This window comes from Tachysurus vachellii, chromosome 21 (genome assembly GCF_030014155.1).
Source record: "Tachysurus vachellii isolate PV-2020 chromosome 21, HZAU_Pvac_v1, whole genome shotgun sequence".
NCBI lineage: Eukaryota > Metazoa > Chordata > Actinopteri > Siluriformes > Bagridae > Tachysurus > Tachysurus vachellii.
The window spans coordinates 18,573,681-18,596,973 of NC_083480.1; the positions used below are offsets into that span (position 1 = coordinate 18,573,681).

General features: G+C 43.6%; 2 protein-coding genes across 5 annotated transcripts in view; both read right to left on the bottom strand.

Annotated features, from left to right (window-relative positions):
- Window positions 1-1,840: 1,840 nt before the first annotated feature.
- Window positions 1,841-11,125, bottom strand: LOC132837676 (TANK-binding kinase 1-binding protein 1-like). 3 transcript variants are annotated; one of them, XM_060857486.1, is made up of 10 exons: window positions 10,946-11,125; window positions 8,957-9,177; window positions 8,741-8,866; window positions 8,507-8,611; window positions 7,849-7,957; window positions 7,295-7,488; window positions 5,731-5,792; window positions 4,410-4,531; window positions 3,729-4,120; window positions 1,841-3,605 (listed from the first exon to the last, which is right to left on the bottom strand). In XM_060857486.1, the coding sequence occupies exons 2-10, from the start codon at window positions 9,167-9,169 to the stop codon at window positions 3,477-3,479; spliced, it is 1,452 nt and encodes a 483-aa protein (XP_060713469.1). In that variant the 5' UTR covers window positions 9,170-9,177; window positions 10,946-11,125; the 3' UTR covers window positions 1,841-3,476. The 3 variants fall into 3 exon arrangements, with proteins under 3 accessions (XP_060713469.1, XP_060713467.1, XP_060713468.1); XM_060857484.1 differs by having other exon boundaries at window positions 7,795-7,957; window positions 10,946-11,124; XM_060857485.1 differs by lacking the exon at window positions 10,946-11,125 and having other exon boundaries at window positions 7,795-7,957; window positions 8,957-9,889.
- A 1,445-nt stretch (window positions 11,126-12,570) lies between these two features.
- The window catches only part of LOC132837667 (oxysterol-binding protein-related protein 6-like), a 13,619-nt gene continuing 2,896 nt past the window's right edge, over window positions 12,571-23,293 (bottom strand). Inside the window, exons 1-22 of one of the 2 annotated variants that reach the window (XM_060857471.1) lie at window positions 22,078-22,216; window positions 21,387-21,598; window positions 21,174-21,302; window positions 20,052-20,105; window positions 19,849-19,962; window positions 19,462-19,641; window positions 19,234-19,363; window positions 18,866-18,990; window positions 18,599-18,673; window positions 18,146-18,308; window positions 17,929-18,062; window positions 16,677-16,769; window positions 15,892-16,054; window positions 15,494-15,783; window positions 15,051-15,188; window positions 14,859-14,922; window positions 14,661-14,739; window positions 14,336-14,480; window positions 14,098-14,245; window positions 13,808-13,934; window positions 13,457-13,579; window positions 12,571-13,319 (exon numbers count right to left, since the gene is read on the bottom strand). In XM_060857471.1, coding sequence (XP_060713454.1) covers window positions 13,211-13,319; window positions 13,457-13,579; window positions 13,808-13,934; window positions 14,098-14,245; window positions 14,336-14,480; window positions 14,661-14,739; window positions 14,859-14,922; window positions 15,051-15,188; window positions 15,494-15,783; window positions 15,892-16,054; window positions 16,677-16,769; window positions 17,929-18,062; window positions 18,146-18,308; window positions 18,599-18,673; window positions 18,866-18,990; window positions 19,234-19,363; window positions 19,462-19,641; window positions 19,849-19,962; window positions 20,052-20,105; window positions 21,174-21,302; window positions 21,387-21,506 — 2,703 coding nt within the window. In that variant the 5' untranslated portion in view covers window positions 21,507-21,598; window positions 22,078-22,216 and the 3' untranslated portion in view covers window positions 12,571-13,210. Of the gene's footprint in view, window positions 13,320-13,456; window positions 13,580-13,807; window positions 13,935-14,097; window positions 14,246-14,335; window positions 14,481-14,660; window positions 14,740-14,858; window positions 14,923-15,050; window positions 15,189-15,493; window positions 15,784-15,891; window positions 16,055-16,676; window positions 16,770-17,928; window positions 18,063-18,145; window positions 18,309-18,598; window positions 18,674-18,865; window positions 18,991-19,233; window positions 19,364-19,461; window positions 19,642-19,848; window positions 19,963-20,051; window positions 20,106-21,173; window positions 21,303-21,386; window positions 21,599-22,077; window positions 22,217-23,293 lie in introns of those variants that run through there. The other variant, XM_060857472.1, reaches the window with a different exon arrangement.

Genomic DNA, 23,293 nt, shown 5'->3' on the forward strand with positions numbered 1-23,293 from the left:
GAACTGAACACTAAACAAAACACAAACAAACAAACACACACACACACATACACAAACACACACACAAACATACACAAACACAGAAATTATATGAAATTATACAGTATAAAGTCTAAATTGCTTTGATTATTTTGGTTTACATTTTGTTTTACCAAGCCTTAGACAACAATCTACATGATGATATTCAAGTAAACAAATGTAACTTTTTTCAAAATGAGATAAAAAAAGAATTTTGTAAGTTTAAAGTGAAATCAGTCTGTTTTTGTCTTAATTCTATCTTGTAAACACACAACACGTGTTTCTGAAGATTTGATTCAAATCTTTGTTTTAAGAATTAATGACTGATGTTAAAGACAAAAAAAAAGAAAAGGAAATAAATGGGGGGGGGGGGGTCACAGTGGCTTAGTGGTTAGCACGTTCGCCTCAAACCTCCAGGGTTGGGGGTTCGATTCCTGCCTCCACCTTGTGTGGAGTTTGCATGTTCTCCCCGTGCCTCGGGGGTTTCCTCCGGGTACTCCGGTTTCCTCCCCGGTCCAAAGACATGCATGGTAGGTTGATTGGCATCTCTGGAAAATTGTCCGTAGTGTGTGAGTGTGAGTGAATGAGAGTGTGTGTGTGTGTGTGGCCTGTGATGGGTTGGCACTCCGTCCAGGGTGTATCCTGCCTTGATGCCTGATGGCGCCTGAGATAGGCACAGGCTCCCTGTGACCCGAGGTAGTTCAGATAAGCGGTAGAAGATGAATGAATGAATGAATGAATGATAAATTTATCAGCTTAAAAAAGTCATGAAACAGATTTAATTAAATTTATCATCATTGTTAGTTGAAACATTTTTTCTGACAGATTTAAGAAGAGAAAATGTCATTATTTTTATTTCAGGCTTTAAACAGTCAGCTGTCCGACACGAGCCCTTAATTGGTTCTGATAAATACATCAACAACAACATAAACACTTACAATGTCAGGATTAACACACACACACACACACACACACACACACACACACACACACACACACACACACGATGATTTTGAACTTTTTTTACTTTAGTGCGTAGCTCCTAAACTGTTCAGTTATTATTTTATTTAATCTCCTTATTAATAAACTCTGAACACACTGAGCACAGAGTCTCTCATTAACAGCAGTGATAAGTAAATAAAGAGGAATCACATGAAACACGAGCAAACGTCAACATTACACCTTACGTTTACACACATTACACACAAGCTGACCATGTCAATACTGTACATGACTGTGTTAATAAAAGTGTTAATGACTGTGTTATTGCTCCATCATTAAGGGTTTTTGATGTACAGTTCAGTGTATTATTAACACATTGTTCTGATTAACACTTGATCTTCAGAACATTTAAGTTTCAGCTGAAACCATGAGCTGCGTGTGAGGAACAACACAGCGGCTTATCTTCACTGGGGATTCGTTTGAACTCGTCTGTCATCGTCTGCAACATGACAAAGTTTATGTAGTAGGTCCAGACGACCAGACAGTAGATCCAGACGATCAGACAGTAGATCCAGATGACCAGACAGTAGATCCAGACGATCAGACAGTAGGTCCAGACGACCAGACAGTAGGTCCAGACGACCAGACAGTAGGTCCAGAGGTCCAGACGACCAGACAGTAGGTCCAGACGACCAGACAGTAGGTCCAGAGGTCCAGACGACCAGACAGTAGACCCAGACGACCAGACAGTAGACCCAGACGACCAGACAGTAGGTCAGTAGGTCCACCTCTCACCCCACCCGTGTTAATCACTCTGTTTCAGACTGCTAGAGCACACACTATTAATTCAGATGTAAATATAAAAGCCGTAGTGGCATCATTTTCACAGCTATAATGATTTTATTGTTGTGAGTAAAAAATGTTAGAGTTCTGAGTCATGACCGATGACTGTATAAGTAACTAATGTAACAGCTCATTAATTCTCTGCTTGTTTCCTCACTGTAATTGGACTAAGTGGAAAAACTGGCCAAGTGTTCATGAGATCATACAGTCAATAAGTTATCCTCAGACCCAGCTGGTGTTAGCTGCCTTGGATTTTCTCCTCATTGTGTTCACTCATGATGGTTTTAATGTCGGTACATCGAGCGAGCTGAGACATCAGAGTCATCAACACACCAGAAGAAGTGTTAAGAACGGGTCTGTCAGAATGACGAGCTTCAGGGGTGTGTGTGTGTGTGTGTTCATGAGGCTGGAAGTGTTAATGGATTCAATATATAAACCGTCATACAGTCACAAAGACATCAGACTGAAGCTTAGACTTAGACCTCCTACAGCAGTCATGCTGCTGAGCTCTGGGTTTTAACACACACACAACGATCCTGATCCTCATCGCTCATAGCAGCAGTGTGTCAGGTTTGTAGCCCTCTACTGGCTGACAAGGGAAATGCAATGAAAAGCCCTTCAGTTGATGTTATTCATCCCTGTTCAGTTTCCTGTAAGAGGAAGTGGGTGGAGTTTATTGGCTCTGCTTTAAAAGGGGGAGGGACTCATTTCTGTGTCAGAAAACAAAAACTAAAGCCTGAGATTTGTTGCTTGTTGATATAACAATCACAGTTGTGTTCACAACACTGCACTAAAACGTGATGAAGAATAAACTCTGGTGTGTGCGACGTACTGGACTGTAAGTTTGAGATAAAAAATAAAGGTTCTCTAATATTAAATTCTTCACTATGTCGAGGTTAAACATGAAATTAAACATAAATAAAGACGTCTGAGGAATTACAGCCACACTGTAGAATATCTGTCTCATAAAAATCATTTGGTTGGTTAATCAGACAGAATGTGAAGATCACAGTGTTACAGTGGATAAGCAGGGAATTATATACTGTGTGTGTGTGCATATTTGTGTTTGTGTGTGTATTTGTGTGTATATATTTGTGTGTATGTGCGTATTTGTGTGTGTGTGTGTATATTTGTGTGTCTGTGTGTGTATTTGCGTATTTGTGTGTGTATATTTGTGTTTCTCTGTGTGTGTTTTATGTATTTGTGTTTCTGTGTGTGTGTATGTGTGTGTGTATATTTGTGTGTCTATTTGTGTGTGTGTGTGTGTGTATCTCTGTGTGTGTTTTATGTATGTGTGTGTTTGTGTGTGTATGTGTGTATTTGTGTGTTTCTGTGTGTGTATGTGTATTTGTGTGTTTATATTTGTGTTTCTCTGTGTGTGTTTCATGTATTTGTGTGTGTTATATTTTGCTGTTTTCCATTCATACTGTGTGTGTTTGTGTGTGTATATATTTGTGTGTATGTGCGTATTTGTGTTTGTGTGTGTGCGTATTTGTGTGTGTATATTTGTGTGCCTGTTTCTCTGTGTGTGTTTTATGTATTTGTGTTTCTGTGTGTGTGTATGTGCATATGTGTATATTTGTGTGTGTGATTGTATGTATTTGTGTGCATCTCTGTTTGTTTTATGTATTTGTGTTTCTGTGTGTGTATGTGTGTGTGTGTGTGTGTGTGTGTTATATTTTGCTGTTTTCCAGGTGTGTGTCGATGTGTGTGATCAGAGCGTCATCAGGGAAGCCTGTGGGGAAGGAGAGCTGACAGAGAGGACAACTCCGAGTGTCGCTCTCCTCCTCATCCATCCACAACTGTGGGACAGAAAGAAAGAGAGAACGAAAGAACACATGAACGTCATGAAGAAAACAGAACGAAAGTGTGGAGTAGAATAAAGGGATGATGTGTTAAAGAGAAACTGTTTACACTTCACTCACTCTGATTGACGGCCAGGACTGAGCGTGCTCGTTGCGGGGGTGTGAGTGAGGGGGCGTCATTATCCTGAGCCCCGCCCACTCATCATCTTCATCTTCGGAGGACTGAGGGGGTGTGGCCAGTGGAGCAGGCGTGGAGTCAGGCAGTAGGAAGCTGAGCTCCAGGGCTCCATGGGCGGAGGATGGGCGTGGCCCAGTGGATTTTGGCATGAGATAGGCGTGGCTTGTTGTTCTACGCTTTGGGAGAGTGGAGACAGGATTGTGGACGACGTGAGTCGAGACGGACGGGTCAGCCATGTCCGAGTAACTACGGCGACCCTGGAAATGCGACCTCATCAGGTGAGGGCGTGGATGGGCGGAGTCAGAGGGAGTGGAGGCGGGGCCATGCCTCAATACTGCAGGGTGGAGAAAGTCACAAAGTCAGAATGTTTCCGAAGTAAACTGTGTGTTTATTTACCTGATCAGACACAATGTTTTCATGGCTCTCTGATCTGAAGTCTGTCATATTTGTATAGACACTAAATAAGCTTCAAATGTTTTAATCTGCCTGAGCTTCACGATGCTGTTTGTTCAGTTCTGTAACAAACTCTCGGCTCTTCAGGTGCAGGTGCATTTCAGATCGAAGGGGCAAAAACTTATACAATCTTTTTTTTTAGTAAAACAGATTTTCCCTCTCAGTATCACCGGGACTGTTCTGATCCGGAGAGCTGCGCTTCTGTCTCAGGATTCGCTTCTGTTCAGCAATCAGGCTGCGGATTCGGCTCAGTTCCTCCACCAGCTCTGTGTAGGCCAGAGCCAGGTCCACCCTGTACCCCATACACACACACATGTACACACACACGTACATACACACATGTACATACACACACGTACATACACACATGTACATACACAAATACACACACGTACATACACAAATACACACATGTACATACACACACGTACATACACACATGTACATACACACACGTACATACACACACGTACATACACAAATACACACACGTACATACACAAATACACACATGTACATACACACACGTACATACACACACATACACACACGTACATACACACACGTACATACACAAATACACACATGTACATACACAAATACACACACGTACATACACAAATACACACATGTACATACACACACGTACATACACACACACACACACACACACACACACACACACACACACACGTACACACACACACACACGTACACACACACACACGTACACACACACACACGTACACACACACACACGTACACACACACACACACGTACACACACACACACGTACACACACACACACGTACACACACACACACACGTACACACACGTACACACACGTACACACACACACACGTACACACACACACACACGTACACACACACACACACGTACACACACACACACGTACACACACACACGTACACACACACACGTACACACACACACGTACACACACACGTACACACAAAGAGTAGTTTATTACTTTATAGGTCTGTGTGTATGTGTATGGTGTATGTGTGTGTGTGTGTGTTACAGTACAATACAGTGATTGTGTAGTGTGATGAAGTGAAGCTACCATTATGAAGATGATTATTTTTCTCTAACGGCACAACTGTATTATTCTTCTCATATCACAGCAACTTATAATTTATTTATTAAAAGTCATTCTCTCTCTCACACACACACACACACACAATGAAGACTCCTTCACTACATCATTCACACACACACACACACACACACACACACACACACACACACACACACAGAGGAGACTCCTTCACGACATCATACACACACACACACACACACACACACACACACACACACAATGAAGACTCCTTCACGACATCATACACACACACACACATCAGTGTAAACAACACATTATAAACCTGTGATAGAGTCACAGCAGCTGTTATAAAGAATGAATGAACACCTGAGCAGCTGTAAGGGACTGAAACATTTAGTGTCACTCACTGTTCATCTCCTGCCTTCTTAATCCACTCCACACTGCAGTGTTCACACTCCACATCCAGCTCCTGAAAAACACCAAGAAATGTTGTTGTGAACAGCAGCTACAATAATTCCTCTCCACTGCTTCTCTTTCTCTACCAATCATCTAGAGATCTACCAGCTCCAGTTGGACTTTGCTTCATGAAGTATTCAGACATTCTAAGAGGAGACGCCAACTCCATGTGGTGTTTGAGGACAACAACCTCCTCCTTCAAGATTAATATTAGACTTGTATATAAATGTGTATGTATTTATCCCCAATGAGCAAGTCTGAGGTGACTCAGGTGACTGTGGGGAGGAAAAACTCCCTTAGATGGTAAAGGAAGAAACCTTGAGAGGAACCAGACTCAAAGTGGAACCTCATCCTCATCTGGGTGACACTGGGGGTGTGATTATAAATATACAGTCTGATAAATGTTGTGTTGATGTAAAAGATCACATGGAGTTGCGTCTCCTCTTTAGTATCACAGAGTCTAACTGGAGCTGGTAGATCTGTAGATGTCTCAGGATCATCACAGAGTCGCCCTCGTCTCAGTGGAGGTCCGAGATCTTCATCACACGGAAGACAATCAGAGCTGGTACAGTTTCTGGATGCCTCGTGATGGTAGAAAGAGAGAAGCAGTGAAAAGGAATTAACGTATCTGCTGTTCATAATATTAAGAACTAGATGATAATGTGCATTTGGTCTGATGTAATAGAGCACAATATTATGGGATGTATTATGTGTACGTCTGACTAAAGAGATGAGTTTTTAATCTACATTTAAACTGAGAAAGTGTGTCTGAGCCCCGAACACTATCAGGAAGACTATTCCAGAGTTTGGGAGCTAAATAAGAAAACGCTCTACCACCTTTAGTAGACTTAGATATTCTGGGAACTACCAGAAGTCCTGAGTTTTGTGATCTCAGAGAGCGTGAAGGATTGTAACGTGTTAGAAGACTAGTTAGATACATGGGAGCTAAACCATTAACATTACGTGTGTGTGTACGTGTTTGTGTGTGTGTGGACGTGTGTGTGTGTGTGTGTACGTGTGTGTGTGTACACATGTGTGTGTGTACGTGTGTGTGTACGTGTGTGTGTGTACGTGTGTACACGTGTGTGTGTGTGTGTACGTGTGTGTGTACACGTGTGTGTGTGTACGTGTGTGTGTACGTGTGTGTATACATGTTTGTGTGTGTGTACGTGTGTGTGTGTACGTGTGTGTGTGTACGTGTGTACACGTGTGTGTGTGTGTGTACGTGTGTGTGTACACGTGTGTGTGTGTGTACGTGTGTGTGTACACGTGTGTGTGTGTGTACGTGTGTGTATACATGTTTGTGTGTGTGTACGTGTGTGTGTGTACGTGTGTGTGTGTACGTGTTTGTACGTTTGTATGTACGCGTGTGTGTACGTGTGTGTGTGTACATGTGTGTACATGTTTGTGTGTGTACACGTGTGTGTGTGTGTACATGTTTGTGTGTGTACATGTTTGTGTGTGTACATGTGTGTGTGTGTGTGTGTACATGTTTGTGTGTATGTGTGTGTTGACCTGTCGTTCTTTTTCCTGTCTGATCTCTTCCTGTAGATGTTGCAGCTGTGCCTTAAGCTCCGCCTCCCTTTGACATGCCCCTCTCGCCTCATGCCACACCCCCTCTAGCTCCGCCTCCAAGCGCTGGACCCTCAGGTCAGTAAGTGTGTCCAGACTACGTGAGCTCTGCAGGCTCATCCCGAGACGGTCCAAAGCTGAAACACACACATGAAGAAAACATGGCTGTGTGACAGAGATTCAGTTTAGAAACAATTATATCATCTTTTAGTTCATTCCAACATCACAGCATCATCATCATCATCATCATCATCATCCTCATCCTCATCTGTGTTTCTCTCAGAGCCAGAGGTTCTCCACAGTGTCTCTAGATTCTCACAACATACAAATGAAGTTATTTGTTTCTGTCTGAACTCAAAGTTAATGGCTTGTACGATGATGATGATGATGATGATGATGATGTTGTTGTGTGTGTGTGTGTGTGTGTGTGTGTGTGTGTGTACCGCAGGGTGTGTCCAGACTGGTGTATAGATGCAGGTAATGAGTTTCTTTATTACGCTGATGTGAACTTTCTCTTGCTTTCTTCTTTTGCAGGAGGTTCTCTCTCTGCCCGAGTGCCGCCTCCAGCTTCCTGATCCTCTCTACATGCTGCTCAGCCAGAGTCGTCTACACACACACACACACACACACACACACACACACACACACATACATACACACACACAAGCACATACACACAAACACACACACACACACACACATACATACACACACCCAAGCACATACACACACACACACACACACACACACACACACACACACATACATACATACACACACACAAACATGTACACACACAGAGACACACACACAGACACACACACAAACATGTACACACACACACGCGCACACACAGAGACACACACACAAACACAGAGACACACACACGCACAAACATGTACACACACACACACACACACAGAGACACACACATGCACAAACATGTACACACACACACTCACCCACACACAGACACACACAGAGAGACACACACACACGCACAAACATGTACACACACACACACGCACATGCACACACACATACACACGCACACACACATTGACCTGGTGATGATATGGATCTGAAGGATCTCTCTGTCTCTCTCACACTCTCTCACACTCTCTCACACTCTCTCACACTCTCTCACACTCTCACCATAGTATCCAGCTCCTTCTGTATGCTGCTCTTCTCCAGATGAATTTTCTCGTACGCTTTAATCACTTTCTCCAGACGCTGCTCATGAGCCTCACTGCTCTGGAGCTGAGGGAAATTATTTCACATATTTACAGCAAGAGTCCAGAAAAGGTCCATGTACGTACACACAGACACACACGCACATACACACACACGCACATACACACACACACACACACACACACAGACACACACCTCCTGCACAAGGCTGTTGATCCTCTGCTGAAGGTTGCTGTTTTCAGTCTGGATCAGTTGGACAGTCTCGGACTCACAGGAGCAACACACACTCCTCTCGCTCTCACACACACTGATCACAGGGAACTGAGGGAGACAAAGAGAGACGGGTGAAGGACAGATATTTCTTCACATCATCTCCATACTCGGGTAGCAGCTGGATAAAAGATCTCCCACCTTCATCTCATAGTTCTTCAGCTTCCTCCTGATGCTGCTGTTCTCTCGCTCCAGGCCGGCCAGACGCAGTCTGATCTCGTGATACGCAGCCGCAAACTCATTAATGTCCACAGACAGAGACGACGAAGGCCATCTGATCATCCCACAGACCTCCTCTCTCAGAGAGTCACTTCCTCCTTTAAACCCAAACTGTTCCCTCAGGAGAGACTCCATCACTCACACTGAGGAATGTCAGACATGATGAAGACACCAAGATGTGCAGACAGAGAGACGACGAACAGAAGACAGAGGGACACAGAGACACGACAGAAACAGAACAAGGGAGAGATAACAGAGAGATAACCGAGAGATGATGGAGAGATACCAAAGAGATAAAGGGGAGATAAAGAGATGCTCAGTGGTGTTTAAATAAACTCCTCATTATTTACTAATGATTTCTCATTCAAATATTCTATAATCTATTACCACACACACACACACACACACACACACACACACACACACACACACACACACACACACACACACACACACACAGCTTTATACACTGACATTACACACATTTACTCGTTTATCAGTGAAAAAGCCTTCACTGGATCAGAAAGCTGATCACGTCACAGTGGAACAAACCATTCCTGAGCCGGAGGGGGATCTGATCTCCTTACAGTCTTATTTACATGTTTATATATTAAATCTTTATCTATAACTGTATTTATATCAAAAGTCCAAAAAGATTTCAGAAATATTGTAGAAATAAAATTAGAAGCGTTGGAACATCAGATCTGAGCACACAGGGGGAGGAGCTGCTGTATTACTGTCCCCCCCCGAGGAGGACGTCTGTTTGACATTGACAACATCCTTCATTCTGTCCAGTCACAGTCCAGGACAACAAGGTACATGTACACACACACACAGCACACACGCACAGCACACACGCACAGACAGACACACAGACAGACACACAGACAGACACACAGACAGACACACAGACACGCACAGACAGACACACAGACAGACACACACACACATAAAGACAGACACACACACAGACAGACAGACACACAGACAGACACACACACACAGACAGACAGACACACACAGACAGACACACACACACACAGACAGACACACACACACACACACAGACAGACACAGACACACACGCACAGACAGACACACAGACAGACACACAGACAGACACACAGACAGACACACAGACAGACACACACACACAGATACACACACACAGACAGACACACACAGACAGACACACACAGACAGACACACACACACAAACACACACACACAGACAGACACATACACACAGACAGACACACACAGACAGACACACACACAGACACATACACACAGACAGACACACACACACACACACACACACACACACACACAGACAGACACACACCCAGACAAACAGACACATACACACTAACTCAGTGGTGCTGCGTGTCTGAGATTCACTGTATAAATGTGTTGTATATAAAAAAGTTTAAAATAAACACTGCAGACTGTTTATCAAAATCTGTGGAGAAAGTGTTGACAATCACTCCTAAAAAATTAGGAAGTAACAATTAAAAAAATAACATCCAATTATCTGTATACACACACACACACACACACACACACACACACACACACACACACAGATGACAACTAAAGCAAAACAGAAACAGCGACCCTGACTGTACATGTGTGTGTATGTCTGTGTGTGTGTATGTCTATGTGTGTGTCAGTGCGTGTGTGTGAGTCAGTGTGTGTGGGTGTCAGTGTGTGTGTGCCAGTGTGTGTGAATGTTAGTGTGTCAGTGTGTGTGTGAATGTTAGTGTGTCTGTGTGTGTGTGTGTGTGTGTGTGTGTCAGTGTGTGTGTGTGTGTGTGTGTGTGTGTGTGTCAGTGTGTGTGTGAAATCACTAGCACATTCCCACGTCCTCTGTACTTTAAACTGTGACGTTAAATCCCGTGTTGTACTCACGGTGCTCAGAGTCTCGCGCTCCGTCACCCACCGCGTCTTCCGGTTTAATCATCAATCACACCGACAGCCAGCGCGCGCGCGCTACATACCGTAGTCCAAATCGAGTGTAGGTCACAAATCTCCATCACGCACGCGCCGCTAAACCCCGCCCCCTTTCCCCGGTTCATTAATAATCCTACAGGAGCCGCATTGCAGACTAGCCGCGGTGTGCTAGCTGCTGCCCGCGTCCGCCATATTGGGAAGGTCACAAACCGACAGGCTCTTAAAAGGAGCCTCTCAGACTAGTGTTAATTTCGTCACCTATTTTTAATTTAGTCTTGTGCCAAATGTCCTTGTTAGTTTTAGTCATATTTAGTCATTCACATCTCTGTTTTTGTTAGTCAAGTTTTAGTCAAAAAAATTGTAGTCTTTTTTTAAAATAACACATTATTACTGAGATTATTACTGATAAACATTTCAGTAAAAAAAGTGTTTCACATCTCAAACATTGGTTAAATGTCATAATTACGTGACAAAATACACTTGTTGGATGATGATTGTTGAACACAAATGTTAAACGTGTCTGGTTTTCACTTTCTGATTTAGGAGACACATTCACAAATGATGACCCTGTTCTGAAGAGAATTTTATTTTAAACAACACAATTCAAAAGCTGGAGCCCAACAGACTCCGACTGACAACTTAAGTTACAAAGGGTTTTAAAACTGTTTTGTTCGCCTTGTGTCTCATGTTTCTGTTCAAATCAGAAATAAATTAAATATACTAAATAAAATAAATATATAAAAGAATAGGCCACTTTACTGTGGGCCTAAAACACAACCTATTTACAGTCCACGAATCACCAAAGTATCAGTGAGAAGTTGAGAACACGTTTAAACAGTACATACACTCGAACTTGACCACATCACATTTACTTTATTCATACTGCTTTTAATCGTAATGCAAAGACCGGTCATCGGGACACAAGCTGTCATGTACAATAAAAGAGCCTGTGCAGTGACAGGAAATATAATTGAACACAAAAAGCCTAGACCAGGGTGGACTTGCGCTCGGACGAATTGTTTCTACACACACACACACTAAACAGCGCAAAACCGCGAACTCGTGCTGAATATTTTAAAGGCGTAACAGCTGATGAAAAAGCAGAGACAATTGTAGACGAAAATGAAGAGAGATTTTATCTTAGTTTTTATTTTATACAAAACATTTCCGTCTGGTCTTTTTTCGTCAACAATAATGCATGTTAATTTAGTCTTAGTCAGCGTTTTTGGACAGTGGTGCAGTCTTGTCATCGTCTCGTCTTAGTCATGAAAAAAAAGGTTGTTGACGAACATATTTCGTCTCGTCTGACGAAATTAACACTATCTCAGAGTTTCTTAAAACATTCACCCAAGGGCTGAAAACCCTTTTTTACTGTTTGTGTGGTTTATTAATCAGCTGTGAAGCTCAACACCCTGCAGGGTTTAGATCAAAACCCCTAGAGTTTAGTAAATAAACACAAACATTAAGCTACACTTATTAACCTGCAGGAGACCTAGGGGTGTACTAACTTCTGCACATCACAGCATGTGCAGTAATAGAGTGCATTAAATCATATCAGCCAAATAAAACACATCACATCAGTCTACGTTTATTTCTCCCTCATTTTTATTCAGTTCATTGTGTATAATTACAAACGCCTTTCTACAGTCAGAGAATCTTTACTACACACACAGTCTTTTCCTTTGGCCTGCAGAGCAAGCGCACACACACACACACACACACACACAATTTAGGTCAGATGTGTTCAAATGTGCATCATCATCACCATCATCATCACCACCACTCATTCAGGATTCCGGTGTCAGTTACAGGACTTCAGTGTAAACACCCAAAATAACAAACAGCCCAAAATAAACCCCTTTATAGTACAGGACATTTTTAAATAAAACATCTCATAAAAAAGTAAAATGTTTTAAAGAAAAGTTGGAATATAAATCAGTTCCTTAACGCTGACTGATGAGGGGGGAGACAACAAGGAGCATCATCTAAATAAAAAAATAAATCAGTAATCACTTGCTCCTCACAGGCGTCGTCACCACGAACGCTCACGGCTCATCGTCACGCCAAATCTCCGCTCGCTCAAGTCAGCACTCGGATACTGATCAGATCCAAAATCACGTGAATCAGAATCGATTCAGCGGTCCACAGATGATTCAGTAGGAGTGATGCATATTGCACTTCATTTTTTAAAAAAATAAATAAATAAATGTTCTTCTGTTGACTTCACCACAACTCCAGATTATCGGTGTTTGTAAATCCGGGATCCTCTCTGATCCTCCAGTACGTCGCGTTAGACACCCAAACCTCTCGGCCGGAGTCGTCCACCGTTCTCCTGAAAAGAAAAGAGAAAAAAAAAAAACCATTTAGGAGATTTTAGGACATTTCTGTATAAAGCAGTAGCTAAATTAGCTCGTACCTGCTCATGCTCATCTCTTTAAAACTAACACCACTAATAAAAACAATACTCACCTGAAGAAACGAGGGATGTGTTCCTCTCCTCTCTTAGACAGCTCTTTCCTCCGTTCCCTTTGTTTCTCCTCCACCTCGTCCTTACGCTTATCCGCTTCAGCCACTTTTCCGTTCTCGAGAAGTCTGAGGAAAAGAGAAAAGATTTGGAGTTGATTCAGTGGAACTTGTATTTAAACTGTGCCCCATAAGCGACGTCCCTTCATCCTTCTCTCTACACAACTCAGTGTTCAAACTCTGCTCCATTACGACGTAAAGACTCAAACACACTACAGTATTCAAAGTGTTCAGAAAGCCAAGATGGAGGAAGCCGTGGAGTTGCACCACCCTGTTACACACACACACACTACACACCTCTGGTCCGGGCGGAAGCGCGTGTCTGTAGGGGGCAGGACAGCCTTCAGCTCAGGTGTGAGCTCGTTTAGTTCTCTGGCATAACGAGAGAACCCGTAATACTCAAAATAATCTTCAGGCTGAGGATCTGTGGATTAGAGAACAGGACACATCACAGATCAACACACAGGACCGAACAACGTTAACATGTTAAATGTTATAAGTATATCAGCAGCTGTTGCTATAGAAACAAGCAGGTATTTGAGTAACCAAGCATTTTTCACACCACAACATTCAGTCATGACACTCACTGGGCTTCCAGAGGCATTGTGGGCTAGATAGTGTGTCACAAAAGATGCCTTCATGCCACGAGCCACCGAAACGATGCACCACATTTCCCGCCTGATCCAGAACCACACCCTGGACCTCGTTTTTATTTTCTCCATCGCCGTAGCGAGACTGAAGAACAGCAGGGATAAAGTCAGAGCTTGTGATTATAACCTGTGTTTGTAATATGCTGTGTGTGTGTGTGAGAGACATTACACACACCTTCACAAAGGTCATTTTGCAGGAGCAGACGTCACTCTTCAGGTTCTGGATCACAACGTCACCGTAGTGCTCGAGCCACCGCTGCTGACTGAACACATTGTGTATGCAGGTCACTGCTTTATTCCACTGGTAATGATCTCCGTATCTGTAACACACAGGAACTCGCCGTCAAACACATGCTGCCCCACCTCCACTCCACCCCCTACCGTTTGTTTATATAGTTCTAGATCAATTCAGCACAAACCAACACGAACTTAAAAGTATAAAAGTGTCACAACTGTAACCTGCTATATGATCCAAAGAAATAAACAGTAAAACTTCTGACCTCGGCAGAGAGACGTTCACCAGCCCAGACGAGATGATCTCCACAGACTTGCCCCAGAATTTATTCTTCCATCTTTGATCTATAAGAAGGAGAAACACACACACACAGTTTTCATCTTTATACACACACACACACACACACAGACATCAATGAGTAGTTATGAACCTGTGAACTATTAATCACAGGTTAAACACTCACCTTGCCAAAAGGTGAAGTTCTCGGACTCTGCGTGACAAGCGGACACAGGAGGGTGATGACTAACCTACAACACACACACACACACACACCACCACTTCATAATCAGGATCTACATTTACAGCTGCACAAACAGCTCATATGGAAAAACATGATCAAGCAGGAAGTACTGAGAGTTATTTCAGAGTTCTGTACCTGCTCAGCGATGTAACGGAAGCCGCGGTCCTCTCTGATGCTCTCATACGTCTCTCCTAACACTGGGTTAAAGGGCTTGTAGCGATTCCTCCATGAGGCCCATGCATATCCTGAGATGGAGAACACTGCCATGTAAACCTGGACACACACACACACACACACACACACTTTGTTAAAATTATAATCTAACCACTAAGTCAAGCTTTTATACTTAATACAAGTGTAAAGAAGAATATAAATAGTGAGTCGTGTCAAATTATATACACGACACTGAATCAAACACCACATCTATTAAATACTAAATACTGAATCATATAGGATAGTAAAGGATCCTAAACCAAACTGAAAAGAATCTTTAAATCATTTCAAATTCAATAGGATGAGATGAATCAGTTGAGATGATTCAGTAACTGATTCATTCACACAATCATACTGGACTGTACCATTCTCTCATAGGGGTCATCGGTGTGGTTGGCGATGTCCAGCAGTTCGGCGTACTCCAGCTCCTCACTGACGCGCTGCAGGAAGTTGAGCGGCTCGTTGAGGGCGACGGGCATGGAGACGCGAGACAGGTCTTTCCCGATGTTGTTGTAGAGGATGGAGAGAATGCCGATGTGGCTGTTATCGCCGCAGCGAGCAGGAAGAACCGTGCGGCGGCCCGTCTCCTTCGGGACACTGGAGGGAACGTCCGGGGCGGTGGACACGCTCGTCCTGTAGTTCATTCTCAACTCCACTACACCACAGTACACAGACGGAGAGAATAACAATAGAGGAAACAATAGTTCAGGGTCAGAACCTGTCTGTAAATGATCACATCCTCACACATTATTTAACCAGGTACCTTGTCCCTCTTCAGGCTCAGAGTTGCTGGTGGTAACGTCGCTCAATCCAGATTCGTCAGAAGCCTCGTTTTCTGATAAGCTCTCAGACACGACGTGCTCGTACGCGTCAAAATACTCGGCCATGGACTCGGCGAAGGACAGGCGGCTGCGTGACTCACAGCTCTGAGGTAAAACATCACAAATCATCAAATCTCAGATTGTTCGGAGCTCCTTCACATCTCCCATAAGATCAGAAACCAGCGTGTGTGATGATCCTTTTACAACATGAGCTTTATCTCATTAATACATCAGCATGATGTTCGTCACAATACCTGCTTACAGCGTCTGTGTTTTAAACACCACAACATTACACCACAGTGCTGAGGTCTGGACACAGATTGGTGTTCAGGTGGTGATTAATTCTCTCTAACAGCAGCTCTGACTGTACAGCAGGTTTATATTAATGTACTCGCTGATGCATTATTGTTTCTATAGTAACAGCTCATTAACAGGGACGTGTACTGAACACTCCACTGATGATAAACAGATTTAAGTAAATAAATAAATGTGTCATCACTCAGACAGTGAAGTATCACAATAAAGACTCTGGTGAGGGAATGAACATTAACCTGAACACGAACTAACATGTGAGCAAGCATCTACAACATTAAACAGTGTTAATTACTCACATTCATTATTTATTTCTCATGTTATTGACCTGAACTGATCATAGATAGAACCATCATCATCATCTTCATCATCCAGTCAGCTCATTTCTGTACAGTTCTGAGAATGGAGCACTCACCTGATCCTGTCTCACGGTGCAGAACGACTCCTCAGACGAATCGGAGGACAGAGACACCGAGTGGACTTTAGTAAGATGAGACTGCAGCTCCAGCTGGAGAGACAAACATTTAATGAGTCACAATCACGAGTATTTAAAATATCTTTAGCCTCGCCCACATACAGCACTTTCATATCAGGAACCTAATGTGATGTGATACTTATGAAGATAAGGAAAGGGGGGGGGGCAGTAACGACATCCTCCACTCAGCTGATCACAACACCGTAACAAATCACAAACTTACACGGGGGGGAAAAAAGTGTGTAAACCTTTAATACATCTGAACATTTACATGGATAAAAAGTTCAGTGCGTGTTCAGGAGTCAGCAGAAATCAACACACCTCAGTGAACACTTTCTGGGTGATCCGGCTGCATGCTTTACATTTTTTACATCACACACACACACACACACACACACCCACCCCAAACCAGTCTGATCATCCTTTTCTTCCTTAAGCAGACAGTTTCACACACAGGCGTCAAAGTCCAGATAATGCAGGAAGTAAAGCATGAATTTCCTCTAAACATGTTTCCTTTAGCACACAAAGGAACTCGTAGCTTTCTACATTTACAGAAGAAAAGGAGAGTAAACAGAGCCGCTGATATGAAGCTCAGATCAGATCGATCAGACTCCAATCGTATGACTATCATCATCATCATCATCATCATCACCTAATAATAACAACATCCTGAAAGAGAGACAAGCCAAAAGTAGACCAGGACTCAAAGTAATGGCACCCTGTAAAAGGACATTTGGGCATGTGGTAGCTCAGTGGTTAAGGTGTTTGACTACTGATTGGAAGGTCATTGGTTCGAATCCCAGATCCACCAAGTTGCCACTGCAGGGCCCCTGTGCAAGGCCCTTAACCCTCAATTTCTCAGGTGTATAAAGTGAAATAAGACAATGTAAGTCACTCTAGATAAGAGTGTCTGCTAACTGCTGTAAAAGGACATGGAGTGAACATTGGAGCTCTACCCTGTAAAGAGATTTTATTCTCCCACATTTACAGCACGGGGCTTTAGTTTCAGGACTCAGTCGTCATTCAGGACTTTTTCAGATCTCAAAGTTTGAGTGGAGTTTTTTGGTTAAATGTAAATAAGCTGTGAGGATCAACAGAGCTGCAAAAGTTACAGCTGATGTTTGTTGAACAAACTTAGAGGAAAAGAATAAGTCAGTGAAACTAAAGGAGGAGTGATGTGTGGAGCGCTGACCTCAGATAGAGTGGTGCACAGAGAGGCCAGCTGGTCTGAGGTGGACTGACGCAGGTCTGGTCCGGTCCACGCCTGGGTGAGACGCTCACGCTCCAAAGACAACATCTCGTGGATGGATTTCAGACATGTGTGGACTAACGACACACACACACACACACACGTTAGGTCACTGAAGTAGGTCCAGGCGTCGTGTGTAACACGTGATCAGTGAACTCACGTCTCTGGGACACGACATGAATGTCCTGCTGGAGCTTCTTCCCCTCAGGTGAGGTGCAGCGTGGCGTAGACAGCTGAGTGTAAACATAATCTGGGATGGACTGAAGAGACGCACCAAGACCAGAGGACGAGGAGAATTTGCTGATTTGATTACTGACAGGAAGCTGAGAGCATGAGTGAGTATACAGGGGAGAGAGGGAGAGAGAGAGAGAGAGAGAGAGACAGACAGAAAGTGAGAGGGAGAGAGAGAGAAAGTGAGAGGGAGGGAGGGAGAGAGAGAGAGAGAGAGAGAGAGAGAGAGAGAGAGAGAGAGAGAGAGAGAGAGAGAGAGAGAGAGAGAGAGAGAGAGACAGAAAGTGAGAGGGAGGGAGAGAGAGAGAGAGAGAGATTTAATAAAGAGGTGATAAATTATGGTGTATTTAATCTGATGACAGAACAGAGATGTAAGACTCACCATCCCATGTGACATGGTGCGATTGTGACCCCAAACTTTCCCCACCTTCTTCTTTGGCTTCTCCAGAGTCAGATTCTAACACAGACAGACAGACTAAATAACTCATACCTTTTTGAGAGAGAGTGAGAGAGTGAGAGAGAGAGAGAGAGAGAGAGAGAGTGAAGAGAGTGAGCGAGAGAGAGACAGACACAGAGAGAGAGAGAGAGAGAGACTGTGAGAGAGAGAGACACAGACTGTGAGAGAGAGACACAGAGCACAGTCGCTCACCTGCATGCTGATCCTCTTCTCCAGGTCCTTGTTGGAGATCGGATTGCTCAGATCTGCCTCCAGTAAGTGCAACATCTGGATAAGACGTCCGAGTTCAGCCAGGTCCAGCTGACAGCGAGCCAGTTCTGCAGGGGCCAAAGGTCACAGTGAGAAGGCTGTTGGTGAGCTGCATGCATGTTATCTCTCTCTCTCTCTCTCACTTTTTTCTATAACTATAAGCTCTGTTAATCAAATTAATTAAATAAGTAAACAAAAATTGTAAAAATTGTTGATTAAAATCATGGAGAAAAACTGAGCAGAAAACAGAATGAAATGATATGTTAAGTGTAGAGGAAGAGGAGGAAGAGGAGGAGGAGGAGGAGTTAAACCTTGTTGGCAGGCGTCAGCTCGCTGCGTCTGCTGAAGCCAGGCAGAAACTTTATTGTTGACACGTGATGAGGAGAGAGACGGAGAACCCGACGGAGAACCCGACGGAGCAGGCTGGAAGGGACTCTGGAACTGAAGTTGTAAAGAAAAACCAACACCATTAAAGATCATGTAGACGTACAGGGACTGAAAGTGTGCTGATGACGTGAGTGAGAGTGACGTGTCCTCACCGTGTCCCTCATGTCTCTGTTCATCTGAGCTAACGTGGCCATGCTGGACAGTGAGCTGCTGTTTCCTGCTGAGAGAGCCTGTAGAACACCATGATGGAGACTCAGAGCCTCGTTCTTCTTATACACACGGTGGGCAGTCAGTTTGGTCATCCAGATGTAGAAGATCTCCTGACTTTTAGCCTGAAAACAGAACACACACACTGCTTAGTAGATAGATATTATTATCATCCTGGAATAAAAGTCACACACTAATCCCCCCACACACACGCTCCGTACGCGCAAACGCACACATGCACTCCGTGTACACACACACACACACACACACACACACACACACACACACACTCCTCCAGTCTCTGTGAGACGTGGCCCGACAGGTGAACACACCTTTAAGTGAAGCAGGTTGTCTCCTGCGTCCAGGTCGATCCGTCTGGACTTCTTGTTGACGGACATCACAGCGAGGCTGACGTCCAGAGCACCGTGGTTCTTCCCTCTCATCAGCTGCAGGATGAAGGACACAAATTTAACCGAGTTACAAATTAAAGTGAAAAACATTCAGAGAACTAAAGAAAGGAAGCAGAGCGACTTACATCCTGATGGGATTTAGCATATATGAGGATCCCCTTCTCCAGCATAAAGTATCTCTGGAGAAGAAAAACAAATCAAATGAAATACAAGACAGACAGACACACACACACACACACACACAGACACACACACACACAGACAGACACACACACAGACAGACACACACACAGACAGACACACACACAGACAGACAGACACACACACACACAGACAGACACACACACACACAGACACACACACACACACACACACACACACACACACAGACACACACACACACACACACACAGACAGACACACACACACACAGACAGACACACACACAGACAGACAGACAGACACACACACACACAGACAGACACACACACACACAGACACACACACACACAGACACACACACACACAGACAGACACACACACACACAGACAGACACACACACACACACACACACACAGACAGACACACACACAGACAGACAGACACACACACAGACAGACACACACACAGACAGACACACACACAGACAGACACACACACAGACAGACACACACACAGACAGACACACACACAGACAGACACACACACAGACAGACACACACACAGACAGACACACACACAGACAGACACACACACAGACAGACACACACACAGACAGACACACACACAGACAGACACACACACAGACAGACACACACACAGACAGACACACACACAGACAGACACACACAGTTCCATAACAGACCACAAGACGTTGCTGCATCAATATAAACTCTAATGTTTATATTCATTTAATTTCTAGATGACTAAATAAAACATTTCTTTGTAGAGTTAAATAAGGATTAACTTGACTTTAAAAAAAGGATTTTATATATAAAAATATTCTTGAAAATATTATAAAGTCTTTGCATTTTTTTAAAAATCAAAAGAGTAGAGCTGGATATAATACTGGGTTTAGTATCTGAGGTAAAAGGTACAGTGTGTTACGAGTAGAGGACGTGTGTGTGTGGCACTAACGGCGTGTCTCAGTCCTACAGGACGTCATTCATCACTCCAGTTACTTCAGTGAAAACTAAACACACTGATGTTTTCTCTCCTCAATCATTTGTCCCAGTGTGTCGCTCACCTTGTGCCATCCCTGAAGTGGATACTTCCTCTTTTTCATCAGGAGTCCTTCACAAATCCCCGGGATGCTGTTCTTCTCCAGACTGATGTTGGACTGGATGTCGGTCATCACCTCCCAGTCTCTGGAGTTCTGCATGGTGTTCAGAATAAAGTGTGATCAAGCTCTCGGAGGTCCTGAGAAGGGCCAAGAGAAGCGCGAGAGCAGGACACTGACCTGGCGAGAGGATCCGGTGCTGCAGCTGCGAGAGTGACTGGGTTTAAACGCAGAGAGAGGAGATTTCTCCACCGCCGCAGCAGCAGGAGTACTGTTACTGTGAGGCTCCATCTTCACCATCAACTCCACTCTTGATACCACAGCAGTCACAACTTCTTCACACTCCTGATCCCTTACAGATCATCACCTCTAACTCAAGGCTTGGAAATAAACTGGAAGAGGAAAAAAAAAAAAAACAACAACATTACAACATTATAAAATCCTTTAGAGAAAAGAAAAAAAAAAAAGAGAACAAAAGAAAAAAGCAGCAGTTCGGCTCAAAGAGACGAGATGTTCATTAGGAGCGTTTAAATAATAATAATAATAATAATAATAATAATAATAATAATATTATTATTAAGACCGAGTGTTAAAGTTCATCAGAAAAACTAAATAATGACCAGAAGCAGCATTAAATATCATCTATACTCAAATAAAAACTCTTCAGCATTGAAGAAAATCAAATCACAGAGAGGACACGGACACAGAGAGGACACGGACACAGAGAGGACACGGACACAGAGAGGACACGGACACAGAGAGGACACGGACACAGAGAGGACACGGACACAGAGAGGACACGGACACACACAGGCTTTATTTATCCTCCTATAAACATCCCTCAGCAGGACTTGAAGGTTGAACTTCTTGCCTTAGTTCTTGCGATATGGTTTGAATGGATGTTTATGAGAAGCTGATTATGAAACTGTTCTTCTCTCCTCCCTGCATTATAAACAAATGACTGGAATTCCTCCTGAGCGACGTGAGAACCTGTTCCACAGCCCCAGTTTCACTCAGGTTACACTCAGGTAGGAACAGGAAGAGGAGGGTCAGGGTGACAGCTGAACACTTCTGCTCAATGGACACCAGAACAAACTTCCTGTGTACTGCTCAGCAGTCAGTCATCACCACCACCAGGTCACCATGACGACCGAAGAGAAGCCCACACACACACAGACAGATACACACACACACACACACACACACACACACACACAGACAGACAGAGACAGACAGACAATAACCGAAGAACCTCCTGAGGTTCAGACTAAACACAACAAAGGGTTAAAGATGGAAGGTGTAGAGGATGAAGGACATGGTCAGAGCTCAGTGACCATACCAACACATTACAGTGGGAAATAATTCAGTACTGTAAACTCAGGACTGATAAAGCTCCTCTTAAACTACTGAAAACACTCCGATTTATTTCGTACAGGGTTTTTATTAAGGACTTGCACCGTTTAAATAAATTTACTGCACAAACACTGCGTATCTTCAGAAAAAGTTTAAATGTAAAGCTATAGAATATTCATCCAGGCCATTGTTCAGTGCTGTGATCCAAACCCCACGGAGCTGCTGAGTTCTGGACCGCGATTGGTCAGATGACAACAGTTAGTTTTGTATAACAGCGGGTCTGATACCTTGTCGTTTCCATAGTAACAGTTTAGTCACATGTACTGATACTGTACTGAGATACAATCAATGTTTCTTTAAGTTAGCAGTAGCACGTGTGTGTGTGTGATGTGATGGAGTCTCCACTGTGAGCTCCATGTACCAGTGTGAACCAGGTGAAGCTGGGACAAAGTTCTCGTCATCATGTTTTATTTATTTATGCCTTATAAACTGTTGGATTCATTCATAAAGTTTGTTTGCACTTGTAGCTCAGTGAGATGCAGTGACGCTCCAGCAGAAACCTGATCTAAAGTTACACGGCTGAACCCGTGTGTGCAGGTGATGGATCATTGTAAGAGAATTATTGTTATGTTCAGTCACCGAGTCAGGATCATCAGGGTTGTGTTAAACATCTCAAACTACACTGAGATCAAGAAGTTACTTAAACCGTGACGAAGTCGAGAGTCAGCGTCGTG

Bases quoted from the DNA above. Each gene is read 5' to 3' on its own strand.
- LOC132837676 (XM_060857484.1), bottom strand. From the start codon at position 9,169: ATGGAGTCTCTCCTGAGGGAACAGTTTGGGTTTAAAGGAGGAAGTGAC. The intron at 7,489-7,794 runs GTACACACACAC...TGTGTGTTTCAG, and splicing joins CAGTCTGGACACACCCTGCG to CTTTGGACCGTCTCGGGATG. The intron at 3,606-3,728 runs GTGAGTGAAGTG...TCTGTCCCACAG, and splicing joins AGTCCTGGCCGTCAATCAGA to TTGTGGATGGATGAGGAGGA.